The sequence below is a fragment of the Rana temporaria genome, chromosome 10 (assembly GCF_905171775.1).
Source record: "Rana temporaria chromosome 10, aRanTem1.1, whole genome shotgun sequence".
Taxonomy (NCBI): Eukaryota; Metazoa; Chordata; class Amphibia; order Anura; family Ranidae; genus Rana; species Rana temporaria.
The window spans coordinates 127,064,988-127,090,546 of NC_053498.1; the positions used below are offsets into that span (position 1 = coordinate 127,064,988).

The 25,559-nt window shown below is 46.6% G+C and overlaps 1 protein-coding gene across 3 annotated transcripts in view; it reads left to right on the forward strand.

Moving 5' to 3' along the window:
- PRDM10 (PR/SET domain 10) overlaps nucleotides 1-15,430 on the forward strand; it is an 83,831-nt gene extending 68,401 nt beyond the window's left edge. For all 3 annotated transcript variants that reach the window (XM_040326239.1, XM_040326238.1, XM_040326240.1), the window contains 11 exons: nucleotides 2,936-3,283; nucleotides 4,276-4,431; nucleotides 5,800-5,979; nucleotides 6,067-6,177; nucleotides 6,369-6,569; nucleotides 8,625-8,756; nucleotides 8,983-9,153; nucleotides 9,439-9,579; nucleotides 9,670-9,814; nucleotides 13,246-13,352; nucleotides 14,320-15,430. In XM_040326239.1, the coding sequence (XP_040182173.1) occupies nucleotides 2,936-3,283; nucleotides 4,276-4,431; nucleotides 5,800-5,979; nucleotides 6,067-6,177; nucleotides 6,369-6,569; nucleotides 8,625-8,756; nucleotides 8,983-9,153; nucleotides 9,439-9,579; nucleotides 9,670-9,814; nucleotides 13,246-13,352; nucleotides 14,320-14,499 (1,872 nt within the window). In that variant the 3' untranslated portion in view covers nucleotides 14,500-15,430. The remainder of the gene's footprint in view (nucleotides 1-2,935; nucleotides 3,284-4,275; nucleotides 4,432-5,799; nucleotides 5,980-6,066; nucleotides 6,178-6,368; nucleotides 6,570-8,624; nucleotides 8,757-8,982; nucleotides 9,154-9,438; nucleotides 9,580-9,669; nucleotides 9,815-13,245; nucleotides 13,353-14,319) is intronic.
- Nucleotides 15,431-25,559: the final 10,129 nt, after the last annotated feature.

The window sequence follows — 25,559 nt, forward strand, 5'->3', positions numbered from 1 at the left end:
TAGCCGTTTACATTTACTAAAATAATTGCATTTCCATGTTCTGTGGGAGACCAGATATAGTGAATGCGGGGTCTTGGGTTTAGTGACACTTTAAGAACTGAAGAAGTGGCTTGGATAAGCAAAATGACATGTGTTTTATTTATTTTTTTGTTTTTTTTCCAACTTTTTTTTCTGGTCAGTAGGACTGACTATAATGGACCAAACTGTGGCAACTGTTAAAAGTGGAAATTTGAGGGTTGAGACAAACCATTTAACCAATGACAGGGGTGCTTACTGGCCCGTTTTTAATTTTTTTTATATAAAACCTTTAAGGGGAAAAAACAGTACCTGTAGCTGCTTAAAAAGTGTTAGCGAGAGTTTGTTAGTCAATTCAATCAAAATCTACTAATACTACCCTTCTGTACAATGGTGTCTCTTCTGCTTCTCCATCCAGTATGGAGACCTCCAGAATGGAGACTTCCTAAAACAGGAATTGTGTTACTGGCCAGATCACCTGGTGATGATAAAGGGAAAAAAAGCCTAAAATAATGACAAATAATGCAGCCACCACATTTAGCGATTGGTAAGCTGCAAGTATTAGATCTTAGTTTTTGGGTTTAATACCTTTAAAATTACAGGAAGAAATTTAGTTACGCAGTTATGCTAGCTATACCACAAATGAGAACCTTCACAGACATTGATGCAGACTGCTCACCCAATTCAGGGGCTGTCTGGAATTGTGAACCTTCCACACACATGGTAGACCAGTTCAGTAATACAGGAATTGTAGAAGGTGGTCTATAATAAGTTGTATACAATGCTGAAAAATCCCATTTGTCGAAAACTCTTGTGTGTAATCTCCTACCGAAAGGGCCAACTACATACCAGTTCACCGTTATGACAAATGTCCTGACGGCCACAAAATAAAGCATTGCATGGCTGTCCTGTACACCCACACTCAGCAAGGCCGAATCTAGAATATTTAGGGCCTTCTGAAATAAAAAAACAGACAGTGAAATTCACAGACACCATGGCCAAATTTAAGGAATTTTGGGACCCATGGATCACCCACTTTCTACTGAGCGATTGCAGTTGTCCAATGTTGACAGGATACTAATTTCCCTAAGTGCCCCAGAGCACCAAACTTCCACGGCCACCCCTCCCTGGCTCTCACTCCCTCAGGACCCTTTCACACAAAGGTTCCGATTGGGTCCACCTGTCAGTTTTTCAGGCAGATCCAATCAGAACCTCCATCCTCCTCTGTTTACATCAACTGTTCCATAGACGCGTCCCATTTACACTTGCCTACATCCAATCCGATCCGCTTCAAACAGATGGGTGGGGATCCGTTCCCCTTGCGTCTATCGGATCAGTTTGTATGGCAGTCGGGTGTAAATGGGCCGGCGGTTCTCCATTTACATCTTGCTGCCTGTAGGGCAGAGCAGGCATGAAGGTTCCCATTGGGTCCACCTCTCTGTTTTTCAGGCAGATCTGATCAGAACCTCCATCCTCTATGGAACAGCGGATGTAAACAGACACGTGTCCCGTTTACACTTGCCTGCATCCAATCCGATCCTCTTAAAAACGGTTGGATGGGGATCCGTTCCCCTTGCCTCTGTCGGATTGCTTCGCATGACAGTCGGGTGTAAACGGACAGGCGGTCCTCCGTTTACATCTTGCTGCCCATGGATGAGAGCAGGCTGTGTCCGTTCTGCATAAGTGAAGTGGACACAGACCTGTCATCCGCTTTGCTCAGCGGGGATCAGCAGAAAGATCCTCTGCTGAGCAAGTGGATCGCAGCCGGAGTCCGCCCCATGTTAAAGGACCTTTTAGCTATGACTAAGGGCTAGATTCAGATGGCCCGGTGTAATTTTCTGCGGGCGTAACGTATCTCGGATACGTTACGCCGCCGTAACTTAGGGCGCAAGTTGCGTATTCATAAAGAACTTGCGCCCTAAGTTACGGCGGCGTAGCGTATGTGGTTCGGCGTAAGCCCGCCTAATTCAAATGTGGATGATGTGGGCGTGTTTTTATTCAAATTAAATGTGACCCCACGTATTTGACGTTTTTTACGAACAGCGCATTCGCCGTTCGTGAAAGAATCCCAGTGCGCATGTTCGAAATTACGCCGCAAATCGTCAATGCTTTAGACGTATGTAACTTACATACAGCCCTATTCGCGAACGACTTACGCAAACAACGTAAAATTTTCAAAATTTGACGTGGGAACGACGTCCATACTTAACATAGGATACTCCTCATATAGCAGGGGTAACTTTACGCCGGAAAAATCCTAACGTAAACGGCGTAAAAAAATGCGCCGGGTGGACGTACGTTTCTGAATCGGCGGATCTACCTAATTGGCATATTCCTCGCGGAAATCGACAAACGTCACCTAGCGGCCAGCGTAAATGTGCAACTAAGATACGACGGCGTAAGAGACTTACGCCAGTCGGATCTTAGCCTAATTTCGGCGTATCTTGCTTTCTGAATACAGAAAGAAGATACGCCGGCGCAGCTTTGAATTTACGCGGCGTATCAATAGATACGCCGACGTAAATTCTTTCTGAATCTAGCCCTGAATCTCTGTGCGAAACGCGTCATCCCACTGCTTGCTGTGCTGTGTTTTGTAGTGCTTTTATCCTTTTTTGCACCAATAAAGGCTACCTTTTAAGGTTGATTTTGGTGTGCGGCTGTCCATGAATTTTTGCTCCTACATTCTGCCCAACCATCACCCTTTCTGTTTTCTCATTTTTGGAAAACAAGCATTTATTGTGATGACTTTCCAACATATCCCATTATCAAACTGTATTGTGATGTACCATATGGATTGCCCTAACACATATACTACAAGTCTTCATGCCTCTGTACACTGTAATCCTTAAACTCTTTGTGTTAATAAAAACTTTAAAAAGAACATGGACTGACGGGTTATATTCTGACTCTTGTTTTGTAGAATGCCGCTCTGCAGCACCTTTTTATACGCAAGTCCTTCCGGCCGTTCAAGTGCTTGCAGTGCGGAAAGGCCTTCAGGGAGAAGGACAAGCTGGACCAGCACTTGCGTTTCCATGGGCGAGACAGCAACTGTCCCCTGACCTGTGACATCTGCAACAAGGGCTTCATCAGCACCAGCTCCTTGGAGAACCATATGAAGTTCCACCTGGACCAGAAGACCTATTCCTGTATCTTTTGCGTGGAGTCGTTTGACCGATTGGATCTCTTGAAAGACCATGTTGCTGTGCATGTTGTCGATGGCTGTTTCAGCTGCCCTAACTGCAAAAAACGCTTTACAGACTTCATTCAGGTTAGGTTTGTTAGTTCCACTTAATGATGAACTTCAAGTCGGTATACCAGACAGGCAGCTCTGTAAAACGCCAGATCACCCCAATGGCTGCTTGTTTCCAGCATCACTTGGTGTGACCTAGCCTTCCATTGGAGGGGTTTTTACAGGTGATATGCCCTGATCAAGTCACTTCATTGTAAGTGCAGTTTACCTTTTTTATTTGCATTTTATTTTGTGTTTTTCTCTGACTGTGTCACTTTACATAAATGCTATAAACAATACACTATATCTTGACCTTAATAGTCGGCGCTCATTGGGGTAGATCCACGTACCTACGCTGCGCCCGGCGCAGATGTCAGATACGCTACGCTGCTGTAACTTACTTTGGCTTAGTTTGAATCCTCAACGAATTCGCGCCGTAAGTTACGGCGGCGTAGTGTATCTATCGCGGCGTAAGGGTGCTGAATTCAAATGCAGCGGGTAGGGGGCGTGTTTCATTTAAATGAAGCGCGTCCCCGCGCCGAACGAACTGCGCTAAATGACGTCTCAAGGACGTCATTGGTTTTAACATGAACGTAAATGGTGTTCAGCCCCATTCACGGACGACTTGCGCAAAATTAGACGCGGGAACGACGGCCATAATTATCATTGAGTACGCCACCAGATAGCAGCTTTAACTATACGCCGGAAAAAGCCGAACGGAAACGACGTAAAAAAATGCGACGGCCGCTCGTACGTTCGTGGATCGTCGAAAATAGCTCATTTGCATACTCGACGCGGAATACAACGGAAACGCCACCTAGCGGCCGCCGGAAAATTGCATCTAAGATCCGATGGCGTACTAAGGCGTACGCCTGTCGGATCTAACACAGATACCAAAACAAAGATACGACGCGCGAAATTTTAAATTACGTGGCGTATCAAGTGATACGCCGGCGTAATTTCTTTGAGGATCTTCCCCATGGTGTTTATCTGTTCCTAACCTTCATGCTGCACTCTTCTATATCATCCAGGTGAAGAAACATGTTAGAAGTTTCCACTCGGAAAAGATTTACCAGTGTACAGAGTGTGATAAAGCTTTCTGCCGGCCAGACAAACTTCGTCTACACATGCTCAGACACTCTGATCGTAAAGACTTCCTTTGCTCTACATGTGGAAAACAGTTCAAGGTAAGACATGGACTGTGTGTGTGTGTGTGTACTGCTGTTGGTATCAGGTACCAGTCCGGGACCTCAAACATGTCCATGAGCCGCATTTTATTGGTTTGATCACTTTAGGAAGGTTGTAGAGTCTCTTTACATGCTTTTTCCGCAGAATAGTTTATTTTTTAATTACAACTAAAGGCAGCATGCGTCTTCTTTTATTTTTTTGTTTAAAGTGTTTGTGAACCCATATATATGAATCACTGCTCATCCCCTCTACTATAGATGGGCATACCAAACTGTTTAAGTCTTTTATAAAAACGAGGTATGTAAATACCTATTTTAAAACGGGCTTCAGGCCGGTCACGTGACTCGCGGCCGCTTTACATCTCTGATACAGGGCTACAGCAGAAGGGGCCGAGATCTCCCTCGTCAGCTGGGGAGGTCACATGGCTGCTAAGCCCCTCTTGCAGTAGCCCTGGAAACCGACTCATGTGACCGGCCTGAAGATCGCTATAAAAAGATATTTACATAAATTTGTTTTTTATAAAAGACTTAAAAAGTGGAGTAAGCCTAGCTATAATAGAAAGGGTAGCAGTGGCCATTTATAATTTGTTATACTAGCGGTGGGGGAGGGCAGCAGAGACACAGATACCGAGCTGACAGGCAGGGGGTGAGGGGGAGAGAGGAGTGCCGTGGATGACAAGGATGTACACTGACTACGGTGGTCAGGGCTCAGCAGCCATGATTATCGTTGTCAGTACAGAGAGGGGGACACAGGAAGTGGCAGCATCAGCCAGGTTTATTACAGTTTGGAGAGGGGCAGATTAGACGGCACAAGCACTGTGCTGTTTAATGTGCTTCAAGGGAACGGGATCTCTCCTTTGGTTAACAAACGCTTTAAATAAGTAGCATTAATCCCTATGAACATTCCACATAGAACTGTCAAGTGCAGAGCAGGCTGGATCTAGGTGTGTCCTACATGTTGATTGACAAGCTAGGACTTGGTAAGGAACATTGTATTGATGGGAAGTTTCTTCTTCACCCTGTTAGAGGAAGTAGAGCTGAAAGCCATCCGCTGCCTGGACCCCAGGCATGTTATTGACACTGCTTGTCATATTTAGCAAACTTAACAAAGATGTCTGCATTTGATCATGGCTCCACTTGTTGCCTGAAAACCCAGGCAGAAAGCATGCTTTTTGTATAGCTAGCAGTGAGGGATAAATCCCACACACAAAAAAAAGTATTTGACCATGTTCTCCCAGTTTCATAACTGTTCCTTTTTTTTTTGGCTTTATATAAAAAAGGTGAAAAACTAGCTTTGAAATCCTGTGCTTGGGGCTAAGTGTAGTTGGAAACATGGCTGTTTGGGTAATGCAGATTTTGTTCTTCCAGAGAAAAGACAAGTTAAGGGAACACATGCAGCGAATGCACAATCCAGAGAGAGAAGCCAAGAAGGCAGATCGCACTGGGCGCACCAAGTCCTTCAAACCACGTCTCGCTTCCACAGACTACGAAAGCTTCATGTTCAAGTGCCGCATGTGTATGATGGGATTCCGGAGGAGAGGCATGCTGGTAAGCAGGAAGAGTTAAGCTCACTGCCATCATGTTGCTTTATTTGTATATGGACAGTGTTTTGAGCCATTACTGTTTTTGCTTCAGGTCAATCACCTGTCAAAGCGACACCCGGAAATGAAGATTGAGGAAGTCCCAGAGTTGACACTACCCATTATCAAACCCAACCGAGACTATTACTGCCAGTACTGTGAGAAGGTGAGTGGGCACTGCCAAGGTGTGTAGAGAAGTGATTTTCGCGCCAAAAGAAAATTATACTATAAGTGTGGGATAAATAAAATAAATAATATATCAAAAAGCAGCTCCCCTAGTATATTCACTGCCAAGGTGTACCACCTATAATTTTTAAATTATATTGCAGATCGTTGAGATTATTTTTATCTTGACAGGTCTATAAAAGCGCCAGCAAAAGGAAAGCACATATCCTGAAGAACCACCCGGGAGCAGAGCTGCCTCCCAGTATACGGAAACTGAGACCGGCTGGGCCCGGAGAACCAGATCCCATGCTTAGTACTCACACCCAACTCACAGGGACGATAGCAACGCCTCCGGTTTGTTGCCCCCACTGTGCCAAGCAATACAGCAGTAAGGTGAGTGAAGGTTGTTCCTTGCAGTTCCTATTATATACGTTTTTTTTTCCATCGGTAACTGCTGAGTTTTACTTTTCAGATGGATTGTGAAAACAATTGTGACTGACACAATTTGTAGCTTAAAGACAGAAGTTTTTGTTTTTTTTATCTTAATGCATTCTATGCCTTCTGTGTGTAGCAGCACCCCCTAAAACTTACCTGAGCCCCCTCTCTGTCCAGCGATGCCCATGAATCCCTCGGCCGTCTGGAAATCTCGCTCCTGATTGGCTGATACACAGCAACTGCGCCATTGTCTCCCGCAGCTGTCAATCGGAAGAGAGGGGGCAGGGCCAAAACAGCAGCCCAGTGTCTGGACACACTGAGCTGCAGCGTGGCTCGGGTGCCCCCATAGCAATCTGTTTGCTGTGGGGGCACTCGACAGGAGGGAGGGACCAGGAGCCAGCAAAGAGGCACCTGAGAAGAGGAGGATCCAGGCTGCTCTGTGCAAAACCAACTTCATAGAGCAGGTAAGTATAACATGTTTGTAAAGTCTTGTTTTTTTTTTTAAATAAATAATCACTTTAATATGGCATAAATACCATTTAATGCATTGGAAAGTGGATCCCTTGCACCTCTGCAGGCCAGTTATGTTTTGCCTTTGTGTTCAGCATTAAAACAGAATAAAAGTCTGTACTGTCTCCAGAATACTTGTATGGTTGCTCATATTAGAAGAGAAGATATGCTGTCTGAACAATACAGTGATAAAATGTAGTGTTCATGTACAGATAGTTCAAAAACAAGAAGAAAATTTAAAATTCGACGCGCGAACGACGGCCATACTTTAACATGGATGGTCTAATTTTACACCACCTAAATAGCACTCGTAACTTTACGACGGGAAAAGCCGACTAGCGACGACGTAAGAGAATGCGACAAACACGCGTACCTTCGTGGATCGCTGTAAACAGCTAATTAGCATACCCGATGCGGAAAACTGCGCAAACTCCACCGAGCGGGCGCCGAAGTATTATATCTAAGATCCGAAGGCGTACGAAGCTGTACGCCTGTCGGATCTTACCCAAATGCCGTCGTATCTTGGTTTGAGAATACAAACTTAAGATACGACGCGGGTAATTTGAAAGTACGCCGGCGTATCAGTAGATACGCCGGCGTACTCTCACTGTGAATCTGGCACAGTATGCTTACTATTAGACATTTCTGCTGCCTTCGACACAGTTGACCACCTGCTTCTCAGAAAACTCGGCTCCCTTGGGCTCCAAGGCACTGCTCTGTTTCCCCTCCTATGTATCTAAGCGCTCCTTTAGAATGACCTACTACTCTACTTCTTCCTCTCACCTTTCTGTAGGGGTCCCCCAGGGCTCCGTCCTGGGACACCTTCTTTACTCTATTTACACTCCAATTCCGATCCCAATACCACTTCTATGCTGATGATATGCAGATCTCTTTAGGGCACTTTCACACTGAGGTTGCTTTAGGAGCAGTGTATTCACCACTCCTAAAGCACCTCAAATATGCTGCTTGCAGAACATTTTTTCAAGGTCCAGCAAGTACACTGCTCAAGTGTGAAAGCACTCAGGCTTTGACACTGGAGTGACAGGAGAGGCACTTTGCAGACGCCTGTAAAGCGCTCCGGTGTGAAAGTAGCCTTGCAAATGAAAGGGGATGTCTGGACAGCCGCAGTCCAAAAATATTGCTTTTTATTGTTAAAACAGGATCACAGGATACATGCCACAGCAAACGGGATACAAGCTGACGCGTTTCACACTATAACTTAGCGCTTAATCATAGCTGAAAGTAGCCTTACTCCTCGGCTCTCCCCTTCAGTCTTCTTGTTCATCACTAATTTACTATTGGACATATCAGTATGGATCTCACACCCTTTCTAAAACTCTTTTTAAAACTGAGCTCATAATATTTTCCTATCGTATTGCATTGAATGGTTTTGTAACTGTACTGTCTCCCTTTTTATGTTGCAAAGCACTTCGTAAATTGTTATTACACTCGCTATGTGGGTGGGAGGAAATTCACTAAAACATGCTCCTAATCTTTCTGTAGACAAAGATGGTTCAGCACATACGCAAGAAACATCCAGAATTTGCTCTGTTACCTATCTCAACGCAGACAGCGATGATTAGTACAAACCCCAGTGTTCTTACGGCTGATGGCACGAGTGGTGAAACCGTGGTGGTGAGTGTTTGTTATCCAATGAATGAATGTAGATATTCTGAGAACTAGAAATTCATCTGAAAATTATTTAATGCTAAATGTGTTCCTCTGTCTGTTTTTTGTATAATTTTAGAACATGTATTCTCTGAATGACAGGTGCAGTTTAACGTTGTATTCTCTCATTGTGATGTAAGATGCATAAGATTTTCAGTAAGTCTCATTCTGATCTGATTATTGTTCCCCATAGACCACAGATCTTCTAACGCAGGCCATGACGGAACTATCTCAGACTCTGACCACAGAATACCGCACTGCGCAGGGAGATTTCCAGCGGATCCAGTACATCCCGGTGTCGCAGGGCACGGCCGGCATGCAGCAATCACAACATATACAGCTGCAGGTGGTGCAGGTTGCCCAGGTAACATCTGTATACAATGCACAATACATAAATAATAATAATAATAAAAAAAATCTCAGTTCATTGGGGCTGTTGCCCCATCCAAGTTTAACGCCAGCCAAAGATATATATTTAACGTTTTGGATAAGGTGTGGAATTATTTCTAATGACAACCCTGTAAGAGAATGTCTTAAAAATGTGTAGTCTGGCAGCTGTGTGAGGGAACTGAACTCGTCATGTTCCGATCAGAAATGGTGATAAATCATGGACAGGGTTGAAGTGACATTGACATGTTTGTGTCTTCAGGCTTCATCTCCTCACCAGACACAGCACTCTACAGTGGATATGGGACAGCTACATGAAACCCAGGCCTACACTCAACATGCCATCCAAGTGCAGCATATCCAGGTGGCAGAGCCAGCTCCAGGCACCCAGGCGCCTTCTCAGGTATCTGCCTCTTGACTTAATTATAGCTACACAGTGCACATATGTGAGAAATTAAGAATATTCACATTTTTTCCCCCTGATTCTGTGCAGGTAGGGGGCCAGTCTCTCAGCCCTTCATCGCAGGAAAACGATCAAAATGTCAACTCCTCACAGATGCAGACTACGTCCTCTCAGACAAACTCTTCCACAGTTCAGCACACCTACCTGTCAAGCGGCTGGAACTCTTTTCGATATCGTAAGTCTGCATTGAGTGGTGCTCTAAGTTCAAGCTTTTGTAATGATTTAAGGAGCATTGAAGATTCTTTAACAGGCTGGTGCAAAAATTAAAGATGATGTGCACTGTGTGGTAACCAACGGCAGATGTTGCCTTGCATCAGGAATAAATGTACGGTAATTGTCTACATTTCAAATGTAGCATCATTCATAGGTGTGTAGACAGGATTTCATCATCCCGCTGCTCCTGTAATTGACTCTATGCCTTTCCCAGAAGTGTGCACATGGTTGTGGATCTGAGTACAGGGAGTCGGTAAAGGTCATAGCATTCCTGCTAAGATACTTGAACAGGGTACTTGCTGCCCCTGATCAAATGATTATAGCAAGTGTATATCTTCCCACTTAACAGAACTGATTGAACAAAATTCTACAAGTACATTTAGAAAAGCTATTTCAGTATTTACACAACAGAAACTAGAATTGATTGCCAAAAGAGTAGACTTTAACCACCTCCTGACTGACCATTGTAAGCCATGATTAAGCACGAACCAATAGTGTGAAACGCGTAGGTTGTAAATCCCTATTTTTGCTGTGAGTTGTAGTGCCATTTTTTATCTTTTTTACGATAAAGACAACTATCAAGGTTTTTTGAAGTGCGGCTGTCCATTTATCTTTTCTATCACTTGACCGACCATTGTGGTTGGTCTGCAGCTCGGCACAGCTTATTCTAAGTGGACATCTATAAACGTCCCCGTTTGTACAATGTGTGTGTGTGTGTGCAATGCTGTATCCTGGCCTAGGCCAGCACTTTGCAGGGGGGCAGCACAGAATAAGTCCCCACCGGCTTGCGCTACACTGTTAGTGTGGCGCCAGTCTTATGGGGCGGACTTATTTTAGCACCCCCATAAAGTGGCCACACTGCTTCCGGTATGCGGGTGGCCGGCATTCCGCAACTGTGAGGAGGGGGGGTGCTGTTTCTAATTTTGATTGTCCTATCATCCTGGACCACAAAGCTTCCTCACTGTGCTATGTTTTCTGCTGCACCATTGGCATGGTTATATTTTCTTAGTCCTCTCCATAAAATTATCAGAAATTTGTGTTTAAAGTAGAACTATAGACAACACTTTTTTTTTTTCATTTTGGATAGAGTAAGGGAGGGTTATAGCCCCTGTCGGTTTATTTTTTACCATCCCTGTCCCATTACAGAGATTTCCCTTCACTTCCTGCCCCATAGCCTAACGGGAAGTGAGAGGAAATCTATTCAAATTAAGGGAATCCATCCCCCCCAGGCCCTAAGAATTAGTGTCCCCACTTGAAAATTTCAGGGTGGGTCTTAAACATAAAGAGGTGTGGCCTTGACAGGAATGGGTGGGTCATATTTAAATTGGGGCGTGCACAAGTTTAGTAAGGCCTAAGGCAGCACAAAACATAAATACACCACTATGTGTGTGTGTGTGTGTGTGTGTGTGCACCATGCCTCTGATTGTGCTGTCATTAGACAGAGCAGATCACAGGCACAATTCAAAGAGCTAATTAGTGTGGCTCTGTGCTTTGTGATAGTTGTGAACCAATCATGGCTATCGCAAGTATAAACAAAGATAGTCCTTGCGTCTTTATCACATTGATCGATGACTTTGTTCTATTCTATAGTAAGCGGCATGCCTTTTTATGAGCATCACTAACAATATTTGGGAATCTAGGCTTTTTAGCTTCATAAATAAGTGGTTATGAGGACATTGATGTGACAATCTCTTAAAAATTACTGCAAAGGTCTAGAATTATGCTGGCATTTTTCTAGAAGTAATGATTGCTACTTTCCACACACAATAAGGGTACAGCTCTTTTATTGGGGTTGGGGGAAAAGGCCATCGCAGAGGTTACAGAAATGTGTTGGTTGTTGCAGTAACATATGTAAATGCTGACTGTGTAAGTATTCTTCATACAGAATGTCTACAACACATGCGAGTATTACACACATACACGCCTTTCCTGTCTGTACACGCGAGTATGACACCCCCTACCTTTTGGTCTAAATTTATGAAGAAAGACTATTTGGTAAGTTTACCAGAAAGTATCGGATGCAGTTTTACTTTATTGTACATCCCAGGGCGCCACAGGACATCTTTTATTTTTATTACGATAGAGTTGTGCTGCACCTTTCAGTGACTGAACACTTGCAAAAAGACAGGAAATCCCCACCTTGGCATAACTCTTCCCATTTAGGCAAGGCTTCGGTTTTTTTGCTAGTGATTTAGGTAAAGGTCATATCTGTGCAGTCTTATCACAAAAATATCTAGGTTCTCAAGAGTTCCATTTGGGATTAGGAGACTGGATCCATTACCAACAGTTCTTCTACGTCCAGAGCAATTGTACCTGTATCCCGTAGTGCACATGTGGGATGACCTGTAGTGTTGCTGGTTGGCATTACACGCTGTGGGGTCAGGCCCGTCGGAACCCGACAGGCAAACCAAGCAATTGCCTGAGGCCCCCGAGCTGGCCAAGGGGCCCCAGCAGGGAGGGCCCTTGCCGCACCGCTGCTTCCTGCAGTCCAGTCGGCCGTGTACCATAACCGCGCGGTACAGGAGAATCAGGTTCCTGTTCCCGGCCGGACTGACAGGAAGTGCACACACTGTGTGTTCACTTGCTCTCAGTCCGGCCCTGGGAACAGCAAACTGAATGCCCTGTGGTACACGGCCGACCGGACTGCACAGGAGGAAGCAGCGGTGCGGCAAGGGCCCTCCCTGCTGGGACCCCTATGCGGACACCAGGATAGAGGTAAGCCGACCCCCCCCCCCCCCCCCCCCCGCTTCTCAACTAGAAAAGTGTTGTTGTTTTTTTTGCTTGGGGCCCCCTAATATCTTCAAACAGCCCTGTGTGGGGTGCTATACAGGTCGGGCCGCACGCACATGCACAGTACGGCTGGTGATGACATGAGGTGGGGCGGAGCACACGGGTGACGGCCATCTTGGATTTAAACCTGCGATGGCAAAGCGACCTCTTATGTGGGACTACATGTCACTGCATTGCCTTGCCAAGTCTTGCCAAGATGGGAGGGGTTATGTCTAGAAAGGGATTACCTGTCTTTTTTGGTCCAATGTTTAGTTACTTGATGGTGGCAGCATAGCTCAGTCGTAATGATTGTGAAGGTGTCCAGTGATGTATTCCAAGAAAAGGATTTTACAGGTAAACCAAAACTTCAATTTATTATGTTTTTTTTTTATTATATAAAAGAAAAAAAACAGAGTACTTAAATACCCCAAACAAAGCTTCATCTGTCTAAAAAAATATTTAAATCCCAAATGGGCACAGTGTTTCATGATTGAATAATTGTCAGTTAAACTGTCACAGCACTGGGAACTAAAAAAAATTGCCTGGACAGGAAGGGGGTTTGTAACACATTGGTATTGAGGTGATTAAATTCTTGTCTCACCGCCATCTCCTGTTTTTCTGCAGCTTCTGAGATCCAAATGATGTTACCGCAGGGGCAATATGTCATCACCGAGGCAACTGTGGGCACTCCTGTTACTCCAGTCACTAGTGGTCAAGTGAAAGCAATACAGGTAAGAGTGGTGATGGATGTTGTAGCTTTTATACTATATGTGCAAAAGTTTGTGGACACCTGAACATCACACCTATATGATCCTGTTGGACACCCCATTCCAAAGCCATAGGCCTTAATTTGGAGTTGCCCTCTCCCAAATCTTATGGAAAGCCTTCAAAGAAGAGTTTTTGTTATGGCAACCCCACAAGTTTTGTAATTGTCTGTGGGAACTTGTGCCCTTTTTTGAGGTTAGGTGCTGATGTTGGATGAGAAGACCTTGCTCGGTATTGACGTCCTATTTCATCCCAAAGGTGTTCAGTATGAGGCCAGGGCTCTGTGCAACTCAATTGAGTTCCTTCACACCAAACTGATCAAATCATGTCTTTTCTGCTGGAACAGAAAAGGGTGTTCTCCAAACTATTACCACGCAGTTGGATATGCACAGTTGTTTAAATTGTATTTTGTACGCTGTATAATTAAAGTGGTTCTAAAGGCAGAAGGTGTCTTTTACCTTAGTGCATTCTATGCATTATGGTAAAAAAAAACTTTCTGCTTGCAGCTCCTCCCACCCCCTTATACTAACCTGAGCCGATCTCAGTCCAGCGATGTGCACAAGAGCAGAGATTTTCTTTGCTCTTTCTCATTACATTGGCACAGAGACCGCAGCAGGAGCCAGTGGCGAGGGAGCGGAGGTTGCACAAGTGTCCCCATAGCAAGCAGCTTGCTATCAGGGAACTTGGCAGCGGATGAAGGGGCCAGGAGCGCTGGTGGTGGACCCGATAAGAGGAGGATCGGGGGTGATCTGTGCAAAACCACTGCACAGAGCAGTCAAGTATAACATTCTGTTATTTAAAAAAAACATGTAAATTTAGAATTGCTTTAAGATTACCCTTCACTGGAGATGCCTGAAGGTCTACATACTTTTGGTCATGTGGTGTATATCCACCTACCCCATGTGTTTACGTCATTTCTCTGTATCCCCTCAGACACATTATGTCATATCGGAGAGCCAGGGTGATGTGGATATGAAGAAGAATGGCAGTTTGACGGAAGAAGTCTCCACCAACTCGGAACAGCTTGAGCATACAGACACTAATCCTCCAGCGCAGTACATTATTGCCACCAACATGAACGGAAGCAACGAGGTGCATATTTCTAAACCGTGAGACTGGGATAGTGACCCTTGTGTATTCATATCCTACTCAGCGACGTTGGACTGACGGCACAAATTCTGGGTTGTCCTGAATCAACCACCAGACTGACGGCAATATTGTGTAATCCACCTCTGCTATGAACATTTTGTATGTTTGACTGTAAGCAGAACCCGGCACAGGGCATTCGTTTCTGGAGTTTCCCCAGAGATTTGGTAGAACTGCTTGTAAATGGTCATCAGGCATGGCTTGTTTCATTCCATTGACTTTCTGGTTCTCTGTGTGTTGCACAAAGTGATAGCAGTGGCTTCTTAGATGGAGAAGAGAGTCATTCCTGATTGGACAGCAGCGGCTCTCCCTGATTCCTTATTGGACAGCAGCGGCACTCCTTCCGCTCTGCAGGTTAAGGAAACCATCGGAAGGGCCGACAATGCTATGGCCATATTGGCCCTATAGGAAGGTCACTCCCGTCGAGGCTGAAGTACATATTGTGCTATTATTGTTCCTCGGATTATACTGGAATCTCACCTGTATTTTCTTCATGCTTTGTACTTTGTGTTTTTAATGCAGATTCACTCTGCCTTCGTTTTTTTTTTTTTTTTTTTTAAGAAATTGGCAGAGATGTTACAAGCTCAATTTTAAGAATTCTATAAATATCCTCTAATTTAATCCCCCTGATGAGCCCCAGCCCCGATTCCCTGTCTAATTATTTATTTTCAGTTCCTTGTGTTTTCTTTCAGAGACTATAAATACTTTTTGTGGGGGGTTTTCTTTTTTTTTTTAATCTCATTTCTTACAGTCGTGTCCATATTTGAGCATAAGCGCCGGCCTTTGAGCTCTAACCCAAAGTGCAAGATACTGTGAAGATGGACCTCACCAGATGTCTTTCATTCTAGGACAAGGAATACCGTGTCCTGTTCTCAAATAAAACAAAAGACAAACATGAGAGTTGGATTCTTTGTTTCTTCTTGATGGTGAACAGTACAGCCGGTAATAGGCGATATACCCAGCTGCATATATATATATATTTTTTAAGTAGATTTAAACCCCTTCGATGGGTTGAAAAATGCCGGGAAGGTGGATGTTTATTTGTGAAGCGTCGTTTACACACACAGCCTGTGATCACACTGTCATAAGACCCCTTTCTCACTGGGGCCGCTCGTGCGTTAGCGCTAAAGCCCTGCTCATTTTAGCGGCACTTTAGCGCTGTTTAAGCGATACTTTTTGGCCTGCTAGCGGGGCACTTAAAACCCCAGCTAGTGGCCGAAGAAAAGGGGGGTTAAAATTGCTCGTGTTGTGGCGCTTCCGAATCATCGCTTTTCAGGCACCTCGGAAGCGCTGCCCATTCATTTCAATGGGCAGGGGCGTTTTGGGAGCGCTGTATATAGCGCTCCCAAACTGCCGCAAAGATGCTGCTTGCAGGACATTTTCTAATGTCCCACAAACGCACCACCCCAGTGTGAAAGCACTCGGCTTTCACATTTAGGTGGCAGTTTTCTAGCGCTAAAACGCCTGAAAACTGCCTAAGTGTGAAAGGGGTCTTAGACAAGAGGCAAATGAAAAGAGACAATCAATGTGACTCTATACTATGCGATCAGAAGGTTAAACGCTGCTTGCGTTTTCAAACATTCTCTCACAATGGAGGATTGCAGGAGGGAAAGGATCGGCGGCAGCAGATTTAGGGTGGTGATGTTTAAAATGCCATTGCCCAGCAGTGATGGAGGTTAGTTTTAAATGCTTCTGACCACTGATGACTGGGGGAGGAGGGAATTTTATTGCTACTATTTGGTTTTAGTAGCTGACTTTTAAGACGGTAAGTAATATAAAGGTTTAGAATTATCGAACGGTACAGAACACAGGCAAAGTATTCACCGACTCTGTATTATAGGCTTGTACCTTCAGGTGATTGGACACTGACAAAGCTTTTGAGGATACGCCTATGGGTGCCCCCACTATAACCCCACCCTGCTGCATGAATCCTTAGGTTTTCGCTAGTGTCTTAAAGTGATTGTAAACGATCACCTTGTAAAACAAACCCATTCCGTTAAAAACAGAAATAAAAGGCAAATCATTTGTGTAAAGATATAAAAAAACATTATACATAAACTTTTTCCTATTTTTTTTATAAATGATCAAATTTCCTCTGTTCTCAGCTGCATAGGAGCTGGGGGGAGCAGAAGCAACAGTACACTGAGCTTCCCAGTGAATGGCTGTGCAGGGGGTGGGAATGTCGGGACAAGTCTGATCATTGGAGGAGAGCACACTGAGGGCCAAATCCTCAGCCAGGCGGCGTAACTTAACTTTCAGCAGTTAAGTTACACTGACTTAAAGTTTTTACCTAAGTGCCTGATCCACAAAGCACTTACGTAAAAATTTCAAGCCGTGTAAGTTAAGTGCCGCCGTCGTAAGGCGTTCCTCCTCTCCGGGGGGCGTTTACAATTTAAATGAGGCGCGCTCCCGCGCCGGCCGTACTGCGCATGCGTGTGACGTCATTTTCCCGACGTGCATCGCGCGGACGTAATTGACGCCGGGCGGCTTTGTGGATTGCGACGGGACACTAAAGTTGCGACGGGTGAAAAAAAAGCCGCGCCGGGAAAACAAATAATTTTAAAAAAAAATGACAGCGTCGCTCAGCATGCATTCCTGAGAGGGAGAACTCCATGCCACTTTTCAAAGAAAAAACCGGCATGGGTTCCCCCCCCCCAGGAGCATACCAGGCCCTTAGGTCTGTTATGGGTTGTAAGGAGACCCCCCCTCCGCCGACAAATCGACGTAGGGGGTCCCCCTACAATCCATACCAGACCCGTATCCAAAGCACGCTACCCGGCCGGCCAGGAATGGGAGTGGGGACGAGCGAGCGCCCCCCCCCCTCCTGAGCCGTGCCAGGCCGCATGCCCTCAACATGGGGGGGTTGGGTGCTCTGGGGCAGGGGGGCGCACTGCGGGCCCCCCCACCCCAGAGCACCCTGTCCCCATGTTGATGAGGACAGGACCTCTTCCCGACAACCCTTGCCATTGGTTGTCGGGGTCTGCGGGAGGGGACTTATCGGAATCTGGGAGTCCCCTTTAATAAGGGGGCCCCCAAATACCGGCCCCCCACCCTAAGTGAATGGATATGGGGTACATCATACCCCTATCCATTCACCTGTAGGCAAAAAGTAAAATTTAGTAAACACACAACACAAGGCTTTTTAAAATAATTTATTATTCTGCTCCGGATGCCCCCCCTGTCTTCGTTATTAGCTCAATTACCAGGGGGGGCTTCTTCTTCCACTCTCCGGGGGTCTTCTCCGCTCTCCGGGGGGGGGTTTCTTCTTCCGCTCTCCGGGGGGGGGGCTTCTCCGGACTCCGGGGGGCTTCTTCCATCTTCTCCCCTCTTCCGCTGTTGACTCGGCGAACCCCGGTTCTTCTGCAGATGTCCGGTGCCTTCTTCTTCAGCGCTGGCTGCCTGCTATGTTTGTGTGTTAGCTCAATTAGTAACAGGCAGCCGGCGCGGTCTTCTGTGACGTCAGGGTCTTCTGTTCTTCTCCCCTCTTCCGATGTTGACTCGTCGCCTGTTGTCGCTGTAATGATGGAAGCGCGCCTTGCATCCCATTTATATAGGCATCACCGTCCCATCATGCTCCGGTAGGTACCCACGTGGTGGGTGCACGTGGGTAGGCACCCACCACGTGGGTACCTGCCGGAGCATGATGGGACGGTGATGCCTATATAAATGGGATGCAAGGCGCGCTTCCATCATTGCAGCGACAACAGGCGACGAGTCAACATCGGAAGAGGGGAGAAGAACAGAAGACCCTGACGTCACAGAAGACCGCGCCGGCTGCCTGTTACTAATTGAGCTAACACACAAACATAGCAGGCAGCCAGCGCTGAAGAAGAAGGCACCGGACATCTGCAGAAGAACCGGGGTTCGCCGAGTCAACAGCGGAAGAGGGGAGAAGATGGAAGAAGCCCCCCGGAGTCCGGAGAAGCCCCCCCCCCCCCGGAGAGCGGAAGAAGAAACCCCCCCCCGGAGAGCGGAAGAAGACCCCCGGAGAGTGGAAGAAGAAGCCCCCCCTGGTAATTGAGCTAATAACGAAGACAGGGGGGGCATCCGGAGCAGAATAATAAATTATTTTAAAAAGCCTTGTGTTGTGTGTTTACTAAATTTTACTTTTTGCCTACAGGTGAATGGATAGGGGTACCATGTACCCCATATCCATTCACTTAGGGTGGGGGGCCGGTATCTGGGGGCCCCCTTATTAAAGGGGACTCCCAGATTCCGATAAGTCCCCGCCCGCATACCCCGACAACCAACGGCAAGGGTTGTCGGGAAGAGGTCCTGTCCTCATCAACATGGGGACAGGGTGCTCTGGGGTGGGGGGGCCCGCAGTGCGCCCCCCTGCCCCAGAGCACCCAACCCCCCCATGTTGAGGGCATGCGGCCTGGCACGGCTCAGGAGGGGGGGGGCGCTCGCTCGTCCCCACTCCCATTCCTGACCGGCCGGGTAGCGTGCTTTGGATACGGGTCTGGTATGGATTGTAGGGGGACCCCCTACGTCGATTTTTCGGCGGAGGGGGGGGGTCTCCTTACAACCCATAACAGACCTAAGGGCCTGGTATGCTCCTGGGGGGGAACCCATGCCGGTTTGGATTTTACAAATTGCCGTGGAGTTCTCCCTCGGGAATGCATACCAAATGCCGTCGCTTGAATGGGCCTTTACAAGGTGTGACTAACTTTACACTTTGTAAAAGCAGCCCTAGTTTTACACCAGGCAAACTAACACTTACGGCGAAAAAACTAGGCACAAAAGCTTTGAGGATCGCCCTAAGTGCTAATTTGCATACTAGAAGAGGCATTTCGACTCGAAATGCCCCCAGTGGCGGATGCGGTACTGCATCCTAAGATCCGGCAGTGTAAGTCCCTTACAGATGTCGGATCTTCTGCCTAACTTAGGAAAACTGCTTCTGAGGATCAGTTCCAAAGTTAGAACCAGAGATACGACGGCTTACGCCGGAGTATCTCTTTTGTGGATATGGCCCAGAGTTCCCAGCATAACTAAAGAATTTACCACAATGTGCTCCCCTGCTTAGTGTGGTCAGTGTTTAATAGGAAAGCAGAGGAACTGGCAGGGACACCAGGGATTTCACACAAAGGAAGCAATATAAAGAGAAAGAGACTTTCTCATAAAAGTAAATGGAACAGCAGTCACCTATCAGGAATATGAAATGTTAGGGTAACAAACACTTTAAATTGAAGGACCTCTTCTGCCTTGGGGAGAAATCACTCTTCGCTTAAAGTGTTAATTCACCTTCATAGAACACATGTAAAGGTAAAGTAAAACAATGGGGTTTATTTACTAAAGCTGGAGAGTGCAAAATCTGGTGCAACTCTGCAAAGAAACCAGCTTCAAGATTTTATTGTCGAATCTAAATTGAACAAGCTGAATTTAGAAGCTGATTGGCTACTATGCACAGATGCGCCAGATTCTAAGTGCATCAGTTTTAGTAAATCTTCCCCAATACTCCCTGCTGTATTTGCCTTCGACGATCCTGAGCTGTCGGCACCCACGCGGCCGGTTCAGCTGTCCAGGGATTTGAAATCCCTGCGCTTATCTGTGCAGCGCTTCCGGGATGGACCAGATTGATGGTCAGCGCCAATACAATGAATCGCTCTGGTTAATCCCGAAAGCGATGCACAGAGAAGAGGTCAGGGATTTAAAATCCCTGGATTGCTGCACCAGCTACGTGGGCGCTGACTGCTCAGGATCGCTAAAGGTATATACTATGGAAGTGGGGGATGGGGAGGGTGTAAGGTGTTCCCATTTACATTTTTTTTTTTTTTCTGTAAAGGTGAACTAATCCTTTAGGGCTGGTTCATATCAGAGGCAGTCCAGTGCGTTTTTTAATCCGCATCAAAAAACGCATGCATAGTGTTTTCCATGTATTCCAATGACCAGTGTAGTGTGTTCGAGTGCAAGCAAAAATAAATAAAACAAATTGCATTTTTTTTCTGTATGGAACACACCTGGAACGTAGCAAAACGCATCAAAAACGCACTAGTACACACGTCCTGAATTGAGATGAGGAAAAAAAAAGGGGGGGGGAGCACTGAACGCATCAAAAATGTGCATTTAGGAATGCATCCGAAACACGGATCTTGTCGTGTGAACCAGCCCTTAAAGCGGGGGTTCACCCTAAAAAACAACTTTCTACCATGCCATCCAGCATACTAGCGTCAGCTACAGTATGCCTTTATTTTTATTTTTTTGCGCTGTACTCAGTTTAATCCATTAGTTTTGTTTCAGACTCCCCGCGGGGAGTAGGCGTTCCTATGAAGAGGGAAACATGATTGAATGCCGGCTATGGCGCGTCACGCTTCCGGAAAATAGCCGGAGTAGGACTCTGCTCTTCACGCCGCTATACGGCGCCTGCGCACAGACTAGGAGCTGAGTGCGCAGGCGACGTGAAGAGCCAAGTCCTATTTCGGCTATTTTCGGCGAAGTGCGACGCGCCATTGCCGGCCGTCAATCATGTTCCCCTCTTCATAGGAACGCCTTATTCCCTGCGGGAGTCTGAAACTAAACTAATGGATTAAACTGTGAGTACAGCGAAAAAAATAAAAAATAAAGGCATACTGTAGCTGACGCTAGTATGCTGGATGGCATGGTAGACGGGTGAACCCCCGCTTTAACCACTATTTAATCTTTAATCGCATTAATCACATGTACTGTACATAGTACTTTACTCTTTTACTTTTTGATTAGTGGAATGTAGGTTCCCAGACTTACCCTAAAGGTCGGGGGAGTACACATGGCCTTCTGGTCAGGTCAGCCCCCCCCCACCCCCGCCATAGGGTCTCCCGTCAGGGGTGCTCCAACCTTTGTATTTGGGAGCACCTTGCTTCGGTAGGTCCCCCGATGAATGGATTCCACCTGGATTTGGCTGGTAGGACGTCTGGGGAGTTCAGGGATAGCGTCCTTTCTCCAAGGAAGACTGTGTGTGCACAGGAAAAGATGATCCACACTTTGGTCATTGCTCTTTAAAAAAATCTTTTGTTTTTATTGACAAGCCACAGTGAACAAGTGCAAATGAGAACAGTTGACGCGTTTCAGCCTATAAGGCCTTAGTCATGATGACTAAGGCCTTATAGGCTGAAACGCGTCAACTGTTCTTATTTGCGTTTGTCTACTGTGGCTTGTCAATAAAAACAAAGATTTTTTTAAAGAGCAACAACTGGAGTGCTGATCATCTTTTCCTCATTGCGCTACTCAGCCAGTGACTATGGATCGAGCACCCGGGAGCTCTGCTATCTATGTGGTGTTTGCAGTGCCGATCCTGACCTCCCTGGGGCCCTAAGCAAAATGACATGTCACATTAAAGTTGAGCGGCAGGGGGGGGGACTGCCGACAGTGACCTGTCACATTAAAGTTGAGAAGGGGGTGAAAAGACATCTGACATTAAAGTAAGAAATGGGGGGGTGCTGACTTCTTACCTCTCCTCCCATGCAGCCAGCGAGTTGAGAAGCCAACAATGACTTCTCAACAGGCGGGGCCTCTAATAATTTGGGGGGCCCTCCGCAACTTTGCAGGGCCCTAATTGGCTTGCATAATGAGTCTATAGTGCGGATCGGCCCTGGGTATATGGGTAGTTGCACTGGCTTTTCTGTTTAGACTGTGTACACCCTGTGCACTTTTTTTGTGTGCTCGATTTTTGTATTTATTTTTTTCTGCGCCTGGTGTGTAAGTTTTGTGTGCGCACAGAGCGCAAAAAAAATAAAGCTGCTGCTGCTTGCATACCTGCTCGTCATAATTATTACCCTCGCTCTCCTGTTTGGTTTTTCTCTCTGAGGCATGATGTAAGCACGCCAGTGTGAACAGAGACTGAGGAATAAATAAACATTTTGACAGTGTGTTGTAATGGGCGTGTCTGTAGTGTAATGATTAGGCGTGCCTCCTCTTGTAGGAATGGTCACGGCTTTCAAGATTAGCTAGCGCCTATTTCTTTCACTTTCAGTTTTCAAAGCTTAGTTTTTCTTCTATTTCAACTATTTTGAACAAGGGTAGGGCTCTGAAATGTAATCACTTGACAGGCTCTGTGCTTGTGATCTGTGCTGTCTTATGACAGAATGATGATCACTGGCACTGTGTGTGTGCGTGCGCATCTGGCACCTGCACAACCCTTAACCACTTGCTTACTGGGCACATATACCCCCCTCCTGCCCAGGTGAAATTTCAGCTTCCGGCACTGCGTCGCTTTAACTGACAATTGCGCGGTCGTGCGACGTGGCTCCCAAACAAAATTGACGTCCTTTCTTTCCCACAAATAGAGCTTTCTTTTGGTGGTATTTTATCACCTCTGTGTTTTTTATTTCTTGCGCTATAAACAAAAAAAGTGACCATTTTGAAAAAAAAAAAATTTTTTACTTGTTGCTATAATAAATAGCCCAATTTTTTGAACAAAAAAAATTAAAATTCTCAGTCTAGGCCGATACGTATTCTACATATTTTTGGTAAAAAACAAAAAAAATAAGCGACTGGTTTGCGCAAAAGTTATAGCGCCTACAAAATAGGGGACAGAATTTTTTTTTTTTTTTACTAGTAATGGCGGCGATCTGCGATTTTTATTGGGACGGCGACATTATGGCGGACACATCGGACACTTTTGGCACCATTCACATTTATACTGCGATCAGTGCTATAAAAATGCACTAATTACTGTATAAATGTGACTGGCATTGAAGGGGTTAACACTAGGGGGTGAGGGAGGGGTTAAATGTGTACCCTGCATAGTGTTCCTAACTGTGGGGGAAGGGAACTGACTGGGGGAGGTGACCGATCTGTGTCCCTATGTACAAGAGACACAGATCGGTTTCCTCTCTCCCTGACAGGACGTGGATCTCTGTGTTTACACACACAGATCCATGTCCTTCTCTCTGTAACCGCCGATCGCCAGGCACACGCATCCAGAGATTTAGAACCACACTCCGGCCGTACAAAGTCGTACGGCTGTCAGGAAGTGGTTAAAGCGGTAGTAAACCCTTTTTATAAGCACTTTTGCCTACAGGTAAACCTATAATAAAGCTTACCTGAAGGTACCGTGAATTTCTCCTACACTTGCACTTGCGCAGACATCATCGGCTCATGTGCACTGAAGAAACGGGTCGCTCGTGCCTTATTTTCAGCTGCTGTGCTGTGACTGGCGGCTCCCGCGCACATGTGCTAGAGTGACGTCATCGCTGCTTCAGCCAATCACAGCACCGCAGCCCGCAAACCCGGAAGTAACATTCTGGAGACATGAGCGCAGAGCGACAACCGGACGTGTGATCAGAGCGACAGCTGGCCGAAGGATCAGAGCAGCGCACAGCGACAGCCGGCCATGTGATCAGAGTGCACAGCAACAGAGATTGTCAGCTGTAGACGAGCTTGCTCCCGATGCCCGATTATACACGCCGCTCTATACAGCAAGGGGCAGGTGTGAGACGTGTATTTTATTGAGAAAACCATCCCCCAAAAAAGGTCTGCTCGATATCGCATCCGTCCTTTGCTGTATAGAGCGCTGTATATTACCAAGCATCGGTGGCGTCTATAATCAGGCATCAGAAGCAAGCGCGTCTGCAGCTGTTCCCGCTCGTAGATTTCCGTTGGCTCGGATTGCGCCTGCGCAGTCTACAGGGAACCATATCGATAGGAGGAACCAGCTCGGCAGAACACCGGCATGCTGGGGAGAGGGAGGGATCTGGACTACACCCCCCTTCCTCCCAGGGACTTCCCCGCCCCTCCCCGAGTTCAGCCCACAATGCTGTGTGAACAACTCCGAGCACATGTAGTCCTAGAACATACTCTTTGTATCCTATATTATCACTCTGCGAACACGCCGGAGCTCATCCTTATTATCTAAGAATGGCAGGCATGTGATTAAAGCGTGCCGCGACAGCCGGCCGTGTGATCAGAGCGCACAGCGACAGCCGGATGTGTGATCAGAGCGCACAGCGACAGCAGGTGTATTGTCACATTCTGCTGCCTATCGTAGAATGCTGCGGAAGTCACGTGGCGGCCAACTGCGCATGCGTTACAAACGCAAGTGCGATGCGTTCCAATGGATTCACCACAGTACACACCAGTGAAACCTCGGTCGGCATCCAGGCTCTTTCCTTAACATCCCCGTGGATTGGAGGATGTTAAAAAAAGAGCCAGGAGGCCGAGCGAGCGGAGCGAGGATGTGAGGCCGACTGGCCACTTTCCTCTAAATCCACGTCGCCCTGAATGCCGGGTTCGCTGGTGTGTACTGTCGTAAATCTAATGGAACGCATCGCACTTGCGTTTGGAATGCATTGCGCATGCGCAGTTGACCGGCAGTGTGATCAGAGCGCACAGCAACGCTCAGTTCAGTCCAGGAAAATTTTAGACTCGAGCGGGCGGAGGAAGATGCTTAATTACATCATCGGCAGCACCGCCTCCAGCCCTGTCCCTAACCTGCTCTGGAGAAGGGGGGCCCCCCCGTTGTAACTTAGCACTATGCATAGCAATGGGACAGAGGTTGAGAGAAAATATAGAGCTGCATTGGCTCCAGCCCCGCCCCTAGCCTACTTTGCTGAAGGGGGGCGGGGTGGGCCCCCTGCATAGCACTGTGTATATCAATGGCAGCTCCAGGAAAAATATAGAGCTTTACCTGTGGGAGCCCTGCAAAATATATATACGGGAGGTCAAGGAAAATTCTATAGCAGTGTCTGTGACAGTGGCGGCTGGTGCTCAAAAATGTTTTTTTGGGGGGGGGGGGGGGGGGCAAACAAACTAATCCTCACCAAGCAATTGCAGCCTCATTGTGCCCGTCAAATGCAGCCATTGTGCCTGTCATATGCAGCCATTGTGCGCGTCAAATGCAGCCATTGTGCCTGTCATATGCAGCTATTGTGCCCGTCAAATGCAGCCATTCTGCCCACCATATGCAGCCACTTGTGCCCATCATACGCAGCCATTGTGCTCACCAATTGCAGCCACTTGTGCCCACCATTTGCAGCCACTTATGCCCATCATACGCAGCCATTGTGCCCACCATTTGCAGCCACTTGTGCTCATCATACGCAGCCATTGTG